At 38.6% G+C, this 21,177-nt stretch overlaps 1 protein-coding gene across 3 annotated transcripts; it reads left to right on the forward strand.

The window, feature by feature from the left end:
* The first annotated feature begins 682 nt into the window (after positions 1-682).
* Positions 683-20,633, forward strand: LOC121735267 (protein lin-54 homolog). 3 transcript variants are annotated; one of them, XM_042126035.1, is made up of 22 exons: positions 683-1,037; positions 1,219-1,360; positions 1,812-1,900; positions 2,477-2,587; positions 3,324-3,609; positions 4,425-4,534; positions 4,859-4,922; positions 5,496-5,629; positions 6,497-6,596; positions 7,226-7,323; positions 8,175-8,249; positions 9,792-9,903; positions 11,898-11,978; positions 12,600-12,670; positions 13,065-13,244; positions 15,054-15,182; positions 15,649-15,739; positions 16,992-17,184; positions 17,439-17,550; positions 18,331-18,464; positions 19,372-19,564; positions 20,185-20,633. In XM_042126035.1, exons 1-22 carry the CDS (start codon positions 990-992, stop codon positions 20,194-20,196), a joined length of 2,565 nt encoding a protein of 854 aa, XP_041981969.1. In that variant the 5' UTR covers positions 683-989; the 3' UTR covers positions 20,197-20,633. The 3 variants fall into 3 exon arrangements, with proteins under 3 accessions (XP_041981969.1, XP_041981971.1, XP_041981970.1); XM_042126037.1 differs by having other exon boundaries at positions 7,232-7,323; XM_042126036.1 differs by having other exon boundaries at positions 1,818-1,900.
* The last annotated feature ends 544 nt before the right edge of the window (positions 20,634-21,177 follow it).

Below are 21,177 nucleotides of genomic sequence, written 5' to 3' on the forward strand. Positions count from 1 at the left end.
TCGCATGACGCATGTATGTAGTTTTCATCACTAGAAGTGCGTTTAATCAAATAGTTCCTTTGCCATCATGTTAGCATTCCTGTCTTTTAATAACGTAAACACGGTAGACACTAGACACGCTCTGCAAGTATTCATAAGTTTTACTGTATTTCAGGGTGATTAAACTGATGCTGGTAACCCTATTTCACTAAGCTGAAATGGCGGCAACCTGAGTTATTCACGTTTATTGGGGCCCCGTTACGTTTTTCACGTTCACAAAACACTTTCACTCTTAACGCCATCATTCTTTCACCACTCTATAATGTTTTCGGCATGATTTTCTCACGAAATCACAGTAAAACTTATGAATAGGTACTTGCAGAGCATGTCTACCGTGTTTACGTTATTGACAGACAGTAATGCCAACATGACGGCAAAGGAACTATTCGATGAAGAGTGTTTGATAAAGAGTGGCCAGCAACGTTACAGGATCGTGAACTTTGGAAAGAAAGATGGGAGGCCTTTACCCAGCAGTGGGACACCAAAGAACAATAATAAATTATTCGTAGGATAATAATTAATAATTTTGAAGGGACATCTATAAAAGCTTTCGCCTTTGCAAGAAAGTAAGAAAAAATTACACTGTCAACGTGACATTACATAAATGTCAAAACTTTGACAATTTTACAAATTGAATGAGCGCCATAAATTTTTGAAGAAATATTTTCGTCGAATATTTAAAATATAGTGCAATATTTCTTCTGATATCGACGTTATTAAAAAACTAATATTTATTTCGTTGTCTGGTGTAAGATTTATTACATTTTATGAGGTTTACAATTGCAAAACTGTGCACTAAGTGAAGGGACAATTTGTTTTTAACCGTGGCGTTATCCTAAAATGGCGGCCTCATTTGAAAACTTAAATATTCCCTAGGACTCCAAACTTTGTTTTAAAAAGTGATGATTAATTTGGTTATGCAACTGTGAAAGTTTGTTAATGAAATAAAAATGGACCAAAATATAGAAGAATCTCTTAGTTTGGAGACTGCTATGGGGGTGAGCACAGCAACTAATGAGATCTATTTTAAATTTCCTAGTTTCAAAGTTGAATTCTTATTTAATTTATACCTATTCTGTTATGTTTTCAATATTCTACAGTAAATGTTTAAATTATTTGATTTTAAGAAGATAGTTCTCCTATACCCACAAAGTCATAACAATATAATATCTTTTGTAGGTTGATTTTGATCATTCTGAAGATGTAGTCATTCAGGCTGATATAGGCCTTCAAGAATCAACTTCCCAGGAAATTCCAATGGATTACGAAAACACAGATGAGCAATCTATGTTAATGGATACAGAAACTGAGGAAATAATAGGTATTTAAAAACCTAATGTGACTTAATTTTAAATAAATGTTTAATAATACATAATACTAGTCGATGCCAGCAATTCAGTGGCACCAAAATTCGTTTATCGCGTGGGAATTATTATGGTTAATTTTTCTGGATAGAAATATCTTACGCAAATTGAACGCTCAGGAAACAGAAGAAAGGCGAAACATTTTGAACATTATATCTGCCAAAACGCAGAAACGCGCGTCGTCAGTGCGCATTAAATACAAATGTCATTCCCTGAGACTTAAAGTATTTATGTACCAAATTTCAGCAAAATTGTTTCAGCGGTTTGGATGTGAAGTGGTAACAGACATACATATAATTATAATATTAGTATGAATTATACTTTAAGCATTTTTTTTTCTTTAATTACTTTTGAAAGAAGGTTTTTCTCTTCCATTTTGCTTAATGACTTAAATTTAGTTAAATTTAGTTTCAGATTTCATGGGTGATTCCCTCACACTCCCTGAATACACTTTATCCAATGAACATAGTAGTGATATGGCTACACTTGATCCAACTGTAAGTGTGATTAGTGAATATTTTCTAACCCCCTTACTAATAAACGCTGTATAAGCTTTGAATAGTTATACAGTGTTTTGTCTTCTTCAATCCAATTTAAAATGTCACTTGTGTGACAGGAACAAAACACTGTATAACTATTCAAAGCTTATACAAGGTTTATTAGTAAGGGGGTTAATATTTTACAATAGTAATTTTTTTTAGCTAAAACCTACGAATAATGAAAACTAAGGAAATGTAACTCCCATACTATAACCGTTATAAAGGTTTCTTTAGAACTGTCATGTAACATCAGCCTGATACCGCTGAAGGCCACATAAATATTGCAAATGTATGGTACACATTTTTGACAAGTATTGTAGAGCATGTTTTTTGACGGAGTTACTTTTCCTTAGTTTTTATTATTCGTAGGCTAAAACACAATTTATGGAATTTATTATATAAAAATTTATATAATATAACTTTATTTTTTTAAATTTTTTTGTATAAATGTGATTTTTCGTATTTATCATTTATCTGTTAATAAAAAAAATATTCTTATTACTTATTTCAAAATAAAATAATGTGTGTTTTCAGAATACAAGTTTGTCGTCGCCATCAGACACAATAGTGGATTTGCAATATAATCAACAGGCGACACTAACGGCAATCAAAAGTGAAGCAAAACCCAGAGTTGTTACAGTTAAGGTTAGCAATTTAATTTTTTAAGCAGATTTATAATGCACCAAAAAAAGACACGAGTGGCTGAAGTGAGTGACTACAATTTGAAAACTGTAGTTTTTTTTGCATTAATGGAGGCTTTAGGACTGGGAAAATTATTTGAAATGAAATAAAGTAGATTTTTTGTATAGCTAGTTATTTTAGCTAGAGGATGAATTAGGTAATTTACAAGGTTTGTTCAAATTATAACGGAAAAAATGAGTAAATGCTCTATGAAAAATTTTAGTTACTTCATCCACTCATATCTTCAAGAGTCTATATTTTATTAATAGATTGTTTATATCAGCCTTTCCCAAAGTGGGCGATAACGCCCTCATGTGGGCGCTGAAGGTCTAAAGGGCGGTGTAGGACCCAGAAAAAAAACGGGTGCGTTATGTACAGGCTTTAATTTAAAAGTAGGTGAAATAAAGGCCTACATTTTTTTTTTCTCAAAGTGGACGGTAGACAAAATAAGTTTGGGGATTTATATTATACAGAAATATTTTTTTTTTTTTTTTTTTTTTTTTTTTTTCAAATTTTTAGCGAGGCTTAAAATGCGCTTGGCATCTATGCCAGCCTCATAGTATTATTCGAAAGTATTAAAAATTAAACCATGCGACCCTTCATTGACAATAAATAAAACATTATTAAGGTGTGGGCCTCTTGCGAAAGAGGCCAGAAATAAAATTAATTATTATAATACAACAAAGTGTTTTTTTTTCAGACTGTAACATCTTTACCTTCAACAGTAAAGAAATCGGAGTCTGGGGTTTTAAAAACTGTGCCACGTCAAGTCGCTATAGCGCCTAAACCGCCAGGAAATGACCCCTTTGCCTCTAAACAAAAAGACCTGCACAAGATGAAGGGGCATGTGGCCATTGCTCCGAAACCGATAGTAACAAGCAAACCCGTCACATTGGGAACTAACAAAAGTGCTGTTGGGGGAACTCTGAAGAAAGTGTCTATAGCTGGAGTCACTCAGGCTACGAGCAAGGGAAATACTGTGCTGGGTAAAGCTTATTATCTCTTTATGAATTTTTATAGTATGGTCTATTCACATTTATTCTGCAGTTAATCATCAGTTCAAGTTAGTTAATGTAATGGAGCATCTTTGGATTTTGATTATAGTTAAAAGCCCACTGTACACACTGGACCAAGGCATTAATCCAATGTGAAGCCAGCCCCTAGAGGAACAATTTTATTGTCAATATCATAATATATTGCATAATATTATTGATCGTCTAGAGTTGATATGGAACATCGCGCGTCTTCAATTAAATTGTCAAATAAACTGTTCAATAAAATTGAAGCGTGATATTTTCTTATATATAAAATTCTCGTATCACAATGTTGGTTACCATACTCCTCCGAAACGACTTTACTGTTTTTCACCAAATTTTATATTATGCATAGTCAGTAGGTCTGAGAATCGGCTACTGGCTACTTTCTATATTGATACGTGCATTTGTTGAATAAATAATACTAAATTATAACAACTCGAGACTGACGGCGACCATTGTTTGTGCGACGGGATAGCGATGGACATTGCCATGGTGCTGTACTTCAATAAAATAATATGGGCGAAATACTTTATATGCCAAAACAATGTTTGCCGGGACAGCTAGTTTACAATAAAATTGCTCCTCCAGGGGCCGGCTTGCATGGCGGGAAGTTGGTAGATACATTCTGTACTCTACATGTTGCCTCAATGTTTATAGCAGGCTAAAGATTATCTGTAATTTCTGTAAACCTAATGTAAATGGATAAAATATTGCTTTTTAAAGCAAAACTGCTTTGTTTTTTAATGTAACCTTATAATTTTCAGCACAAATAGGCAAGCAGTTGATCATGGTACCATCAGGAGGGCAGAAAATAAAACTGGTTTCATCAAGTGGTTTTGGCAATGTTCAATATGTTACTGGAGATTCTGGCCAGGTAACATACGGCTAAAACTTTTTATAATTTTTCTTTTGCTAATATTTTTTATAATATTGATTTTTATTTCACCTAATATTTTAAAAACAAAAATTAATTAATGTGATCAAAATTAAATTTATTTGGGTACCAATGAAATTATTCCCTTTTTTCTATAGTATTAACCTGTTGATCGTGGAATCGAATTTCTATTGTGTCTCGGTCACTGGTGACTATGGGGCTTGATGAATTAATAATATTATTCTTATATTATTAAATAACATTTTATATAGCAAATTTAACAGTTATGCAACTGTTATTTACTGCTTTTTAATGTTTCTCCAGGCTCAACTGATAAGTACCAAAGATGGACAGAAGCCAATGTTGCAGAAACTGATTACAGTGCAAGGTATGTGATAAATATGAGGAATGTTTATAGGAGTTCGCTATTTTACAAGTAAAATATCAGACGGCCATTCGATAACAGATTTATTGTCAAGGCAACCGTTGACAAGAACCATAGAAATACATACCAGTATGTGCATAGACTAAAGAAATGTAAGTGTAACTTATACTTTTTAACAACTTCAAAAAAGGAGATGGTTTCTCAATTTCACTGTATATTATGCATATGCTTATTTATGTTTGTTTGCGGACAACTTTGTCGTTAATTTTTTTATTTCTCTTCTTCATAAAACCCTCGACCGACATTAACAAACATAATAAGAATTAACGAAATTCTCGAGATCTCTTAGAAATTATAGAGGGCTCCTAGACCATCAATTTTATTGCGCAATATCACCTATTGTGCAATATTATTGACCGTCTATGGTTAAAATTGAACATTGACGCGCCTTGTATGTCAAAATAAATTGTACCTACAATAAAATATTGTTCAATATTATTGTAGGTTTAGGGCTGCCTTACACACAAAAGCGATTCATATTTATAAAATAGATAATATATTATTATTGTCTTGCAGGACAACAAGACAACCAGCCTGTGGTGATCACTAAACTCATGCCGAAGACCATGGACAAACTGCCTCAGGGTAGATATGTTACGGTCCAGCAGAAGACAGCACCATCGCAACTGACTCAACAACTGGGTAGTAAGGTATGCTGTGTGTTTTTATTTTGGGTAGGTTCTAACAGAGAAGTTGATTTATAGAGAGATGGTGGACTTCCGTTATTTGGTAGCATTATGTCAAACCTAACATGTGGTGACTAACATTAAATACCTATGTTCACACTGTGCCTTTTTTGTTCATCAAGGGCATGCGTTATAGCGCAGTCAACAGCGCACGTGATGCAAGCCCGCGACGCATGCTCTCTGACCGTATCCAAAACATTCGCTTTGTTCTTTTTTTTCTGGAATTTCTTATGACCAAATAAGCCGCACATATTCAACCCAGTAAAATGTTCTCATCGCACATGTTACAATAAGCTGACATACGCTGCAACTGAACAAAAAGACAATGTTGGCGTTGCGTTCGTTGATGCATTCAATTATTGAATGCGCCAAAACGAAAGTTGAATGAAAGAAGAGGATGAAAATTGAAGATGAAAGTGCACAGTGTGGACATAGCTAATAGGGAATATTACACAGTAGAGTGTGTCAAGTTGTATGGGCGATTTTTTTCTTAAATTTCTTTACGTAATAGGTATTAAAAGTTGCCTATGACTTTTTTTTTTTCTTCTTAGTATTATCTGCGATCAATCCACAGATTATAAGCAGATGTGGTGAACTGATGTTGGCGTTGGCCTATGACTTATATGATTATTTATATATTGTAAAAGTTATATATTTTTTTATTCTTGGCTCGCTCAAGTGTCTTAAAATATTTTAAAAAAATAATTAATTTTCGTCCTATTCTTTTTAAGTCGGATTAAGTGATAAATATTAATTTTTATCACTTAAAAATATATTATGTTTATACTTGTCCATGGTGGTGCTGCCTCTAGAGTGAAATCAAATTGACAGGTGTTGGTGAAGTCACCTTTGAAAGGCGCCCCTGCTGGTAACAAGAAGCACGAGATAATTGCCATCCATGCTCCACCCCCACTTGCCCTCACTATGCCAGGTAAAAGAAAATATTTTTTTCTAATACAAAGGTGATGTGGTAGTACCACAAATAGCCATCAAAAGTAATACATATATGAAAGTATGAAATATTTAAGTTTTAAAGAATCGTACAGTTGTGAAACCAATACAAGCAAAAATTGAATGTTACTATTTTTTTTATTTTTTTTTATTTTTTATTTTTATGAAATAAGGGGGCAAACGAGCATACGGGTCACCTGATGGAAAGCAACTTCCGTCGCCCATGGACACTCACAGCATCAGAAGAGCTGCAGGTGCGTTGCCGGCCTTCTAAGGGGTAATAGGGGAGGGTAGGGAAGGGAATAGGGGAGGGTACGGAAGGAAATAGGGGAGGGTAGGGAAAGGAAAAGGGTAGGGGATTGGGCCTCCGGTAAACTCACTTACTCGGCGAAACACAGCGGAAGCGCTGTTTCACGCCGGTTTTCTGTGAGGACGTGGTATCTCTCCGGTCGAGCCGGCCCATTCGTGCCGAAGCATGGCTCTCCCACGTCAAACTATACTAGTTTTATAGGATTTGTTTTTTTTTTTATATTAAAAATATTATATCAAAGTATGAAATATCTAAAGTATCCTCATTTGTCTGGCTAACAATAAAACTTAAGCGTTTAGTTTCAGGCTCAAGTGGTGTACCGGAGAACAAGGTTCTGATTCCCGCCAACCCCAAGAAGGTGGTAGTGAAACCGGTAACGTCACAGAACGTCGCTCAGGTATATAATATACATTTTCATATACTATTGCATAACTTACAATCGAATCTAAAAAAAATATAAATTACTAATAAAATTACTCGACTTTTAACAAGATATTTTAGTTTATTTTATGTATGTTGTTATTGTAACTGTGATTGTGCACATTAAAGTATTCATACAACTCTACAAGGCGCAGGTTCGACCTCATATGGAATATTGTTCTCATCTCTGGGCAGGGGCGCCAAAATACCAACTGCTCCCTCTGGATCGTATCCAACGAAGGGCTGCTCGAATTGTTGACTGCCATAGTGTTTCAAACAGCTTGGACCCCCTGGAATTACGCCGAGATGTTGCTTCACTCTGCATCCTCTATCGGTTGTATCACGGGGAGTGCTCTGAGGAATTGTTCGGAATCATACCACCTGCAACTTTTCGCTATCGTCCCACGCGAAAAACATACCATCCTCATCACCTTGATGAGTGGCAGTCTTCCACAGTGCGTTTTTCGCGTAACTTTCTACCGCGCACTGTAAAACTCTGGAATGAACTGTCACCAGCAGTATTTCCGGACCGATACGACCTGCAAACCTTCAAGTAAAGAGCGTATACCCTCTTAAAAGGCCGGCAACGCACCTGCAGCTCTTCTGATGTTGCGAGTGTCCATGGGCGACGGTAGTTGCTTACCATCAGGTGACCCGTTTGCTCGTTTGCCCCCTTATTTAATTAAAAAAAAAAAAACATTTATTCAATTCCTTCAAGCAAACCCACATGGTTCAAGCAAATACAATTTGTAAAGCAAATTCAACCATAAGAGTAATTTATTTTAGCAAGTCTTTGACAAACTTGTTATTTAACTTCTTTAATTTCAGATGACAAAGAAAGCGAATGTCTCAGACGGACTTGCACACACGCAGTTGCAACCTATTAACATACCAGGCAAGGGAGTGAGTATACTTCTGATTTTTTTTTTCATTTTCTGATACGTGGAATTGCTTTTGTCATTATTATATTATAAACTAGATGACGCTTGCAAGTCGCAACTCCGTTGCGCCAAAATTCGTTTATCGCGCGAGAACCGTGAGAGTCCCGGGAATGGACAAAATATAGTTTTCCGGGATGAAAAGTGTCCTATGTCCTTTCCCGGGACTCAATTTATACTAAATTTCAGAAAAATCGGTCCAGCGGTTGGGACATGAAGAGGTAACAGACATACATACAGACGGACAGACAGACAGACAAACAGACACACTTTCGCATTTATAATATATGTATGGATGTGAAAGTATGTCTGTCTATTTGTCACCTCAAGAACAATTCGATATTTAATTATTATTGAACAAAATTTTGTTGTAATTTGACTACCGCAAATGGCGGCCAAGAAAGCTCGGCAAAGCTTTAAATGCAGGTGGCGAAAAAAGGAACTAACGCTGGCACATACAAAAACGACATATTTGACAGTTCTTCTTTACCAGCAGCGCCCCCGACCAAGTTCATATAAAGTCTTGTCGCACCTTTCGAAGGATAATTTTCATAAATTTCAATTTGAAATATTTCCTCAGAATTACCGGTGAACCCACTTTTTTTGGGCTTAAAAAATCGCAAATCGTACAAAGAAATTAATAAGCAATTTTTTAGCTGTTTATCTTTGATACAAAGTTCCCAATTCTGACGAATTCTCAAAAATTGTAACACTTCCGGCAAACATTACGTATGATAAATGGAAATTTTAAAATGAATTATTTCACGTAACTTGTCGGTAAAGTATTGATTTTTTGGTATCAATCGATGCAGGATGTTTTATTCTACTATATATTTCGAATTTAGGTCAGAATCTTTGAATTTATAAATGTAATATACATCCTTAAAGTACTCCATGTAGAAGTATATTAAAAAATAATACCACAAGTATATTAAAAAAATTAAAATACTTATTGGTATTTACTGCAAAAATTCCGGTTTAAAATTGTCAATTAAAATTTTGGCGCCAAAACGGATCTATAGTCTGTATGACGTCACTACTGTTTGACAATTATTGACAATGGCCTGATCGTACCTCTCAAAAAGTTGTCATGCCCCGCGTTCCATTTATTTATGCGCGTTATAAACGGTCAAAACGCTCAAAATGGAGGCATTTTGATCGTTTTTAACGCTAAATGGAACGCAGGGATAGCATGTGTGACGACACTGAACGCTGATTTGTGTTTTGAAATCCGTCCCGTTTTAAGTTACTTTTATATCGTAATTAAAAAAAAAAAACAATATTTTAATAAAATATTAAACTTGCTGGGTGGCCCTTCTTTTATATTTTTTTAACGTTTTAATAGCAAAATTTTTATAAATATTATATTTGCATATTCCCTGTTATGTTCTCTTAAACACTTTTCGCCATAAGATTTTATTCCTCTATTTCACACTCGTCAGCTATCAGCACTATCACATGCGTAATATTATGTGATATAATGTAAAATTAAACGTGGTAATCTCAGGTACAATATATCCGTCTGATCACGAAGCCCGGCTCCAACACAGCCAAGCCCATCGCCGTTAAGCATCAGACAGCCGCCGCGCCCAAGACTTTCGTGCTCACTGATAATAAAGGTACCGATGAAGAAATTGAGTCATGGCACTGACCTCCTTTAAACAAGTATGCTGGACTTATGATACCCACCTGCTTTTTGTGCCTTTTTGAAGCGGAATCAGCGCCCCCAGTGCGGGGGAAGAGAACTAAATCTGACGTAAATTGCAAATGGCTGCTTAATCGTTATTGGTGGTCATCACTAGTATTAGTTCCAAGTACTCTCACTACTGCTATCAGCGTCAATATGGCGACTTTCAAACGTCATTTTTACGTCATATTTAGTTCTCTTCCCCCGCATAGGGGGCGCTGATTCCGCTTCAAATAGGCACAAAAAATAGCTGTCATTTTAAAGGGTATCATAAGTCCAGCGTACTTGTATAATGGTGGTTAGTGGTCTAAACACACTAGGCCGAATAAACGCAGCCGAAGTTCGACATGATTACGCCTGCAATGCGCTCTGCAAACAATATAACGCGACGTAATTTCGGCATGGTGTGTCATCAGCAATTTAAATTCCGATTGTTTGAGTCTCAAAACAGTTTCGTAGTAGGCCTACTGTTTTAAAAAAATGATCGTGTGACCGTACCTTTTATTTTTGTTCAACTTAGTTTAAACTTAATGTATTAGTACGGGAGCCCTAGAACAATAATTTTTTTTGATAACTATCAAGCAAATTTTTTGTGAGTAAAGCAAAATAGTTAATGAAGAGGCGAAACGAAGAGGGGCCCATTTTAAGAATAACTGATTTTACAGGAGAGACAAAAAACTGTATAAGTTAAAAATGAAACAAAGTATTTCATAATTTCTATTGGGAACTATATTTTCTATCACCAAAATTTATATTTGTCATCAAGTTGTATCACCTAATAAATAGATCTATCGCCACGAAATATTTTCGTTCTCAGATAAACAAAAATTGTTCCCAGGTATGAATTATCAAATTAATGTTAATATATGTGTAAAATAAGAGATCGATAACCAATAAAATTATATTGCATTACATAAATATAAACTTCGTTCTTATAATAACAGTTTTGTTACTTAAATAATAGCTCTGTGCTCAGAATGGTAGATCTGTCACCAAATAAATCGATTATCGATCCCTGACTGCGACTCCTTTTTATTTGATATTTTGTCACCAATACAGTAGTAACATTTTATTTCGTTCAGATATTAAATTAATAGTATTCGTTACCAATTTAATACATCAATTTATAATTTTAATGAAAAAATGATCAAAGGGGCGGAGACAAATTGGCGCGCTTTAAAAATTGACCAATCCGGCCTCAACGATGGGTAGTAGGTAACTAGGTTCGATTTTTTTTTATTATTTTAACTTTAATTAAGTGTTTTATCTACTATTTTGCTAGCCATAAGCCAGCTATTTTAAACCAGCGCTGATTGTTCAGTGGTAATTATTTTAAACAATAAATATTGATTATTTTGACTTTAATTGTTTTATTTACTACTCTGCTAAAAATTTTATTTAAATATAATTTATACTACCAGTGGAAATTTAGAACCTTGGGAGTCTAGTTAAGTAGCAGAATCTTTTGGTTGAAACGATGATGACAACCCTAATTTTTTATTTGAACTTAATGCAATTTTCTAGTAACATAATATGATTTATTGGTAATCTCTTTAAATTGGTTTGCTTAAATACTTATTAGGACACACCTATTATAATACATACAAAAACATTTATTTGGTACTAGACCTTATATCTCAGGATTTTAGGTGATTTATTGTGGAACTGATTTTGCATTGTTTGGTGACTACATTTTGGTGACAGATCTACTATTTTGAGGACAAACCCTATTATTTAAGAAACACAAAACTAATTAAATTGGTGATAGCTTAAATGATACCCATTTCTATTTGGTTTTTCCAATGTATGAGAAAAAGACAGAAATATGGATTAGCAAAGCAATGAATTATTATTATTAATTAGTAAGAGTAATTGATTTGTGTCAGTAATAATAAATAATTAATTATTATTGTAATGTGATGGCAGGTAACCTCATCCACATGACGTCAGACAAGATGACTGGACAGCAACCCTCACTCATCATCGCTAACAATGCGTCTCCTCAGGGTTAGCATTATTATATAAAGCTTAGCATTATTATTACATATTCATAATATCATAATAGTCCAAATCGTGAGACATGGCATAATTTTTTTGTCAATAAGAAACTTTGTTCATGTGCTTTGTCTCATGTTTTGTGAATTGTTTATTTATAAAAAAATCTCAATACACCTTTTTTTAGGGTTCCGTACCCAAAGGGTAAAAATGGGTATCACTAAGACTTCCGTCTGTTTGTCTGCCTGTCTGTCTCCAGGCTGTAAATCAAGAACGGTAATAGATAGAGAGTTGAAATTTTCACAATGTATTTGTGTTGCCGCTATAACAACAAATTACTAAAAACAAAATATATTAAATATTTTTTTGCTCATACAATAAATGTGATTTTTTACCGTTTCTTAATCGATATCAATGATGGCAACAAGTAGGCACCTGAAATGTTCACAAAATACCAAATTGTATTTATACATCAAAAATAAATAATAAAATTTAAATAAAATAAATAATTAAGGGCGGCTCCCTTACAAAAAAACACAGTTTTTGCTCCATAATGGTACGGAACCCTTCGTGCGCGAGTGCAACTCGCACTTGGCCGATTTTTTAGAAATCTTTTTGTAAATGTATTTACAGTGGCTACAATGCCGCAGCAAAAGTTGGTGAGAATAGCGCCTGTCCCTCCGAAAACATCGCAAGCAACTACGGTAAGTAAATATTTCACGCTCCACGTTTAGGTATGAAACTTGTGACTTGTGGGCATTTTAGCGACCAATCGCTCTTGTAAGGCTCCCCCCCCCCCCTGGCCGTACCTCGCTACGCGCATGCCCCCTCCCGCTTCGTCTCGGGGGCTGCTGTCCGTCATGTGTGCCGTGTGAACACCTTGGCTATTTGTATGTAACGCGAACAACGCAAACGACTGGCTCTCACTCTGTGTGTGACTTGTCATGACTTTGGTTGACTAGGCGACTTTAAGCCATAACAAAATTAACCATAATATTAAGATGTAATATCTTAACTAGATTTTATATGGATTAAAGTAATTGATCGCCACTATACAGTAAAGTGTAAACCAACATTGTGGCAAATTTCAATTTCCAGCAACCACGGCAAGCCCAGAGTCTGTTGGCTCCCATGACAGTGGAAGTGCCTCAGGCCAAGCAGGAGGTGACCGTTGAGGACGAGGAGATTGCCGAGTATGAGGTGGAGATAGAGTCCAAGGAGTCTCTGCAGAGAATGATCGAGGCGGCCACGGTGGATATAGAGAATAACGTCACCATGGTGAGTACAATCTTCTTATATATGAAATTCTCGTGTCACAATGTTAGTTACTCCTCCGAAACGGCTTTACTGATTTTTACCAAATTTTATATGCATATTCAGTGGGTCTGAGAATCGGCTACTGGCTACGTTTTATTAAGATAAGTGCATTTGTTGAATAAATAATAGTAAATTATTACAACTCGAGACTGACGGCGACCATTTGTTATTATATTAGGGAGATCGCAGACGGCACACTTTTTGTGTGATCGAGTCTGCGGCGGACATACAGTCGGCATGGCCGCGCCATCCCCTTATTATATAATATATTGTGCCATACTTATTTACTCACTTCAATAAAACAATATGGGCGAAATACGTTATATGGCAAAACAACGTTGCCGGGACAGCTAGTAGTTTCTATAAGTTCCATTCCAGCCAGGCTAGCACGACCACCAGTAGAAATGCGAAAGTATAGACAAACTGTGGAGATAAACTTAAGGTGAAGTTCCGATCTTCTTTCGTTCCGAAAAATTCAATTAAAATGCCACTTTATGACGGACTATAGTCCTAAAAAATGAAATAATATATCCTACTTTATGACAAACGAGCTTTTGCCCGCGGCTTTGCTTGCGTTAAGAAGTATTATTATATACAAACTTTCATCCCCTATTTTAACCCCTTGGGGTTGGAATTTATCAAAAACATCTACCTGCATGCAAAATTTCAGCCCGATCCGTCCAGTGGTTTGGGCTGTGCGTTGATAGATCACCATGTCAGTCAGTCACCTTTGAGTTTTATATATATAGATATTATAGTCTGCCATAAAGTGGCATTTTAATGGAATTTTTGTCGGTCGCGATTAGCCGCGGTAAAGATCGGAACGGACCTTAAGTTTATGTCCACAGTTTGTCCATACTTTCGCATTTCTACTGGTGGCCGTGCTAGCCCGGCTGGTGGCCTCAGTTATATGCGTTTTGGAATTATGGTCATTCCAATCTTTATTTGTATCTAGAAGGCTGTGACTTCTATCTGAAGCGCCACTGAAAATACAAAATTAAATTGTATTTTTTGTTTTTTTGTATGAAAGCAAATTCAGCTATGTGCTCTGATTGGCGACTTACTAATTTTATATATACAACAGTGAGTTGTGCTATAGTATAATTTATATTACAACTCGTATTATGCTCTAAGATTACAGTCTGTATGAAAAAAAAGGTGAGATCGCACTAGGCGTATCTATGTATATTATATACTATGTATCGATACAAACGCAAGTAAGCCTTCCTATGTGCCAAAACGCGCAGGAGACGAGCGCATCAGAAACGCGCGTCGTCAGCGCGCAAAAAATACGTCGTGTGGAAGGGACCTAATTAACACTACACGACACGAGACCGGCAAATTTTTTTTTTAATGAAATAAGGGGGCAAACGAGCAAACGGGTCACCTGATGGAAAGCAACTTCCGTCGCCCATGGACACTCGCAGCATCAGAAGAGCTGCAGGTGCGTTGCCGGCCTTATAAGAGGGAATAGGGTAATAGGGGAGGGTAGGGGATTGGGCCTCCTGTAAACTCACTCACTCGGCGAAACACAGCGCAAGCGCTGTTTCACGCCGGTTTTCTGTGAGAACGTGGTATTTCTCCGGTCGAGCCGGCCCATTCGTGCCGAAGCATGGCTCTCCTACTTATAAATTTATATACTGTATGAGCCAACCGCCAAACGCGACACTCCAGTATACTATCCAGGAAATTGAAATGTCACATTGTTTCGCTACTCCTATTAAAGTCTCTTTAATATGAAAGGAAGTAAACATTGAATCGCAATTTCAGAGCACAGAACAGGACAGCTCGGGCGATGCGAAGGGAGAGCGCAGCGAGCACTCGGAAGACCTAGAGCAGGACCTCATTGTGATACCCAGCTTCGACCACGCCGAATACACGCAGAACAAAGCCCAGCAGGTCAGTAAGGCACATTATTATTGACTCCATCACGCCGGCCGGCCGGAAGGCGTGGGAGGAATCGTGTGAAAATGTGACAGGTAATAAATAAATCAATTTTAAGTTTCGGATTGGCGACACCAGTTTGTACTATTGTCAAACGACGTGGGAGAGCCATGCTTCGGCACGAATGGGCTGGCTTGACTGGAGAAATACCACGGGCTCACAGAAAACCGGCGTGAAACAGCGCTTGCGCTGTGTTTCGCCGAGTGAGTGAGTTTACCGGAGGCCCAATCCCCTACCCTTTTCCCTTCCCTACCCTCTCTTATTTCCTTCCCTACCCTCCGCTATTCCCTTCCCTAACCTCCCCTATTACCCTGTTCCCTCTTAAAAGGCCGGCAACGCACCTGCAGCTCTTCTGATGCTGCTCGTTTGCCCCCTTATTTCATTAAAAAAAACGGCTGATGTTTGTTTTGACCAATTGCAGGACGAGTCGCTGGGTGACCTGCTGACGGTGAACGTGGAGTGTGAGCGGGACTCGCCGCCCAGCTACTCGCCGCCGCCGCAACTGCCTGATGGTAATACCCTAGCAGGCTTAGCACGTTCACCATAGAAACGGTTTCTTTCTACGGAAGAATAGACAAAGTAACAGATTAAGGCCGCGTTTCCACTGGCGCGGAGCTGGGCGGAGAGGAGCTTAGCGGTGCCCGAATTGACCAATCACTATGCTCGAAATCTCCGCTCCGCCTCAATGGAAACAGCACGAGCGGGGTGGAGCAGAGCTGAGCGGATATTCATAATAAAAATACAGCGAGGCGATGCGGTGCGGAGGACAACGAGCATTGGGGTGCAGAGCGGAGGACAGCGGGGCGGTGCGTGTCTCGCGCGCAGCGCCTCAGTTAATCATTCAATCAATTCCAAAAGTATGCTTCGCTCCGCTCCGCTCCATTCCACTCCACTCCGCTCCGCTTCAGTGGAAACACTGATACCTTTTCACCGCTCTTCACCGCTCCTCTCCGCCCAGCTCCGCGTCAGTGGAAACGCGGCCTAACAAAGGAAATCCGCCATTTACTTAAATCTCTCAGTATGTCAGTTTCTAATGTTGTTACGCTAAGCCTATAGAGATTCCTAAACTGAGAACCCAGGACTCTAAGGTTCTGCGACGTGGTTCCCGGGATTTCGTAAAAATAATTAATATATTTGTTTATGTTTCAAATGACACCGCCGCGCCGTTTAAATTTTTATTTATTTTAACATTTGCCAATTGTATCCCACGTATTTGGATAAACGCAAGTAAGAAAGAGTATAGCCAGGACTGGGGCACATTACAATAATTTTCGTATACTCCTACGCTAATCCATGTAGCTGTCGCCATCAGGCAAGTGGCTTTTTCAATGTGTCAGAGAAAGACAGCAACGTAAACCGTAATTAATAAGGTTAGAGTAAACATTTTTATTGATAAATTTAAAAAAGTCGTTAAAGAACGTTTGTGTGATAAGGCTTATTATAAGGTAACTGATTTTCTCAATGATAGCACACCTTGGGAAAAATAAGCTGACAAACCATAGGCCGCTTCTATAATATAATTAATGGTACCACATTTTTACATACTTAGTGTAATTTAGCTTAAGCTATTATTGTTATTTTCCACCTTTTTGCTAAATGGTGGCCCCGTGCGAGTTTCTTACGCCGGTTCTTCTCGCCGGGTTAGTTCCCGAACCGGTGGTAGGCCTCATGTAGACGCGACGTTCTAAAAGTGTTAACTTTGTTAACCTACTTAGAAATAAATATTTTTCATTTCATTTATAATAAGGGGCATAATGTTTTCAGATTTGATATTGCGGCCGCGCAAGGCGTGCAACTGCACGAAGTCGCAGTGTCTCAAGCTGTACTGCGACTGCTTCGCCAACGGCGAGTTCTGCAACCGGTGCAACTGCAACAACTGCCACAACAACCTCGAGAACGAGGAGCTCCGACAGAAGGCGATACGCTCCTGTCTCGACCGCAACCCGCACGCATTCAGGTGACCCGCTGTCTGTGATTTTTCAGTATCTTAGTGGAACTATTTATTGTATGTATGTGTTCCCAGGGTAAACAAGAAAAACGCTTAAATTGCAACTCAGGTTCAATACTACAGAGCTAAAAATTTAATACACTACAACCATGTCAAATTATCCGTTATGTGTTTAATTTTCAACACTCATCAGAATATATTGTGTATTCGAATATTCGAAGTCTTACCAAAATTAGTATTGAAACAATACTTTACTATTGCAGGCCGAAAATAGGAAAAACGAAAAGTTTAGGACCAGATATAGTGCGGAGGCATAATAAAGGGTGCAACTGTAAACGAAGCGGATGTCTCAAGAACTACTGCGAGTGTTACGAGGTGGGTTGCCTGTTGTTTATCTTCTTTGCATAAATATTTTTTTAATACGCCTTGACAGAAAAAGCAGTATTGAATTATATTCCGTATTGACAGCTACGTGTGTATAATTACTACAGTATACATACTGTCAGAAGAGCTCACTTTTAGGCTGGTATAAATAGTCAGTACTCAAGATGCACCTCGGTCTCAAGACACGGTTCAGGCTCTGTGATTGGTTGGCTGTCAAAATTTGGACCAATCATAGAGCCGAACCGCGTCTTGAGACCGAGATGCATCTTGAGTACTGAGGCCCGTATAAATTGTTAGTACTGCGACACGGTCTCAAGACGCGGTTCAGCTCTGTGATTGGTCCAAATTTTGACAGCCGACCAATCACAGAGCCTGAACCGATTCAAACTCAAAATTTTTTATTCAGAATAAATTTTTCCAAATATTCTCTGAACGTCGGGGCTACACTGGTGCCTACCACCGGTTCGGGAACTAACCCGGCGAGAAGAACCGGCGTAAGAAACTCGCACGGGTTCTTGAGACCGAGATGCATCTTGAGTACTGACTATTTATTTTATACGGGCCTGACTATTTATCCCGACCTTAGTGTTTAAGCACACTAGGCCGAATTTCGGCATGATTACGCCTGTAATGTATTTTAAATTACAGATGAATGATGATACACCATGGCGTAATTACGTCGCGCTATATCGTATGCGTAGCGCAATGCAGGCGTAATTATGCCGAACTTCGGCCTCGTTTGTTAAGACACTAAATATTATCTTTCCGTAGGCTAAGATAGCGTGCTCGTCGACGTGCAAGTGCGTCGGGTGCCGCAACGTGGAGGACTCTCTGGAGGGCCGCTTCACGCCGCGCCGCATCGCGCCCAAGCCGCAGCCGCCGGCGTTGCGACAGGCGCTCGACAAGTGAGTACTAGTGATTAAGAGGAGTCCACACCACCGTTTTTCCATACAAACGTTGTCCCCTGTTTCCTCCCTGGATAATGCTGGTAGAGTTATGATTTTTTTCCTGGATATCTATGGCCACTATTAGCATGTCCCTATGTTTACTTGTTTTTCATAATTTTATTATTAAAAAAGATAAGAACGTCCAAAAACAAAAAAATATGGCCAGATTTTCCTCTGTGTTCAAACACCCAGAAAACAAAACTGGCTAAAATATACAAAAAAAGTAAAACATAGGAACACTGCTCAAGCCTTGCTTTAATTCTTAATGAAAACAGTACTTAAATCGGTTAAGTTTTGGAGAAGGAATCAGCGGACAACGAATCGAAGATTTTCTGTTCTTTTATTAGAACTTTTGTCGTGTTGTCTCTATCGCGCTCTGCGGTGGGAGACTTGAGATCGGTGAGACAGCAATACATTTTCAAATACATATTTTCAATTTCTCTCGTCCCTGGTGTATCCTCTTAATAATACCCCCCACACCGGTTTCGGTGTCGGTGGCCGGTTTCATTGAAACCAGCTCCGGAACGCAGGAGTAATTTTATAGTGCCCAAGTGTATGCGCAGTACACAAGAGCACTCTCTATTCCTTTACTCTCATAACCCAGTGGGACGGAAGACCGACACGACTGGCGAGAGATCAGGCGCAGGACCGACTTTTTACATGCCCATCCAACGCATGAATCGTCTTACTTGTCAGACAATCAGGTGATCACCTGCATTGTCCCAACCAAACTTGGAAATAACATGTTTCCAACGCGGGAATCGTCAATCGAGTCCACGACCTCCGTCAAGTCAAGAGCCACGCTCTAAACCGCTTTCCGATTTTGCCCCGCGCCCACTAAGCTGGACAACATTTGTAATTGCAGGCAGCCGTGCACGTTCATGACGGAGGAGGTGATCGACGCGGTGTGCCAGTGCCTGATCGCGGTGGCGGCTCCCCCCGCGCCCCCCGCATCCCCCACACCCCCCGGCGACCCCGTGCTCGACGTCATAGACGAGTTCGCCCGCTGCCTGCGTGACGTCATCGCGGCTGCGCAACACGCGCCCGTCGCGCCGGAGGTACACTCGAGTTGATTCACAGTCAGTTGGTGGTATATGGTATATTAACACCACAGACAGATCAAGATAGATACCACATGTCCCTCCGTTTGTATGAAAACGAGTGTGCCACTTTTTTCCTTTCTACTGTGACGTACCGATGATAAGAAACGTGTCCATTATCTAGGCCAACGTTTAAAATTCCGATTGACGTCCGATTCCGATAGCCGACTAAAGAACAGACTTTCGAAAGACGAGCATTGCTCGTCGTTTGGGAACGCGATATGGCACGCAAAGTACATACACAATATGCCATATCTATCTTGATCTATGTCTGTGTATAATACCTATGTCAAAAAAAAATACACAAGGTAGGGACGGTAAATGTACGAGTTGCGAGTCATCTCTAATTGTTAATGTTTTCAATTATTGTAGATAGCTGTAAGTCATAAATCATAATATTATATTATTTTTGAAAAGGGTTTTTGAAAAAATTTTCCATCTTTTTGGTGCTTCTTCCGCCGGTTCTTCTCGCCGGGTTAGTTTCCGAACCGGGACACCATAGTCTCGACGTTCGGAGAAGATGTTAAAAATTTACTCTGAATGAAATTATTTGATTGGAATTGAATTGTTTGTTTCAGGGTGCCGCGTGACGAAGCCGCCCCGCCGCCACAGTGTCGACGTAGCGCATCATGGTCTTCCAATACAACGATCATAGTGCAATTATTACTATAGTACAACTCGCGTACGGACCGTAAAAAGAACAGAGGTTGGTTTTGCTGCTCTTCATATGTCAACGGTATTAGTTGAAGTATAACGAAGTTGACTCGTTTAAAATGTTAAAATTTAACAGGGATGGCTAACGGTGTAGGTAATTCGCGAAATCACAGGGCTAGGGTATTTCGCGATATCCTCGAGGATGGCTAATGTGCAAAAGCTAATTCGCGAATCAAACATTATGAATGAGAATGTGTTTGTCTGTCTGTCTGTTATCTTCTACATTTAAACTGATGAACCGATGATGTTTGTGATGCAGATTCTGTGAGTTCATAATATTTTTTGTTGCCGAAAATGTACGGTTCCTGTGCGATAAACTAATTTAAGCGCAACGGAGTTTCGGGCGTCAACTAGTCTATCTTCGTAAATAAAAAATATTAATTTTGTTAGCCCCACTTAGTGTAAGTACTCACATACGGTTTTGCTCGATCGAGCAATCACGTAGAGTAAAAACCACGTCTCGGGCTTTCGTCCACACATTCAGCATTGCTCGATAGTTTTACTCCAGTTCGAAGGAAATTAGCTACGAATAATAAAAACTAGTGACAAAAAATTTGTCCAGCCGGCTCGATTCGAGCCTTCAAACTGGCTCGATGCGAGCCTTCGAGCTGTGAGTTTTGCGGTCCACACGGTGGTTTTTGCTCGATTTCGAGTAAAACTATCGAGCAAAGTCATATGTGAGTACTTAGCATTAAACTCGAGAACGACTGAAATATTGGAAGTCCAGGGAAGGTTTATATTAGGAGGGATGTAAAACGAAGTTCACCGGGTCATCTAGTAAACTTCAACTCCGAGCAAAGCTCCGTCTTCCAGTTACTAGTAAATTAGGTGTGTGAGTGACTGAGTAGGATTTTGGG

This window comes from Aricia agestis, chromosome 17 (genome assembly GCF_905147365.1).
Source record: "Aricia agestis chromosome 17, ilAriAges1.1, whole genome shotgun sequence".
Lineage (NCBI taxonomy): Eukaryota > Metazoa > Arthropoda > Insecta > Lepidoptera > Lycaenidae > Aricia > Aricia agestis.

Coding starts and splice junctions, on each gene's coding strand:
- LOC121735267 (XM_042126035.1), top strand. CDS start 990: ATGGACCAAAATATAGAAGAATCTCTTAGTTTGGAGACTGCTATGGGG. Junction 12,671..13,064: donor AAACATCGCAAGCAACTACG/GTAAGTAAATAT, acceptor TTCAATTTCCAG/CAACCACGGCAAGCCCAGAG. Junction 13,245..15,053: donor TAGAGAATAACGTCACCATG/GTGAGTACAATC, acceptor TCGCAATTTCAG/AGCACAGAACAGGACAGCTC.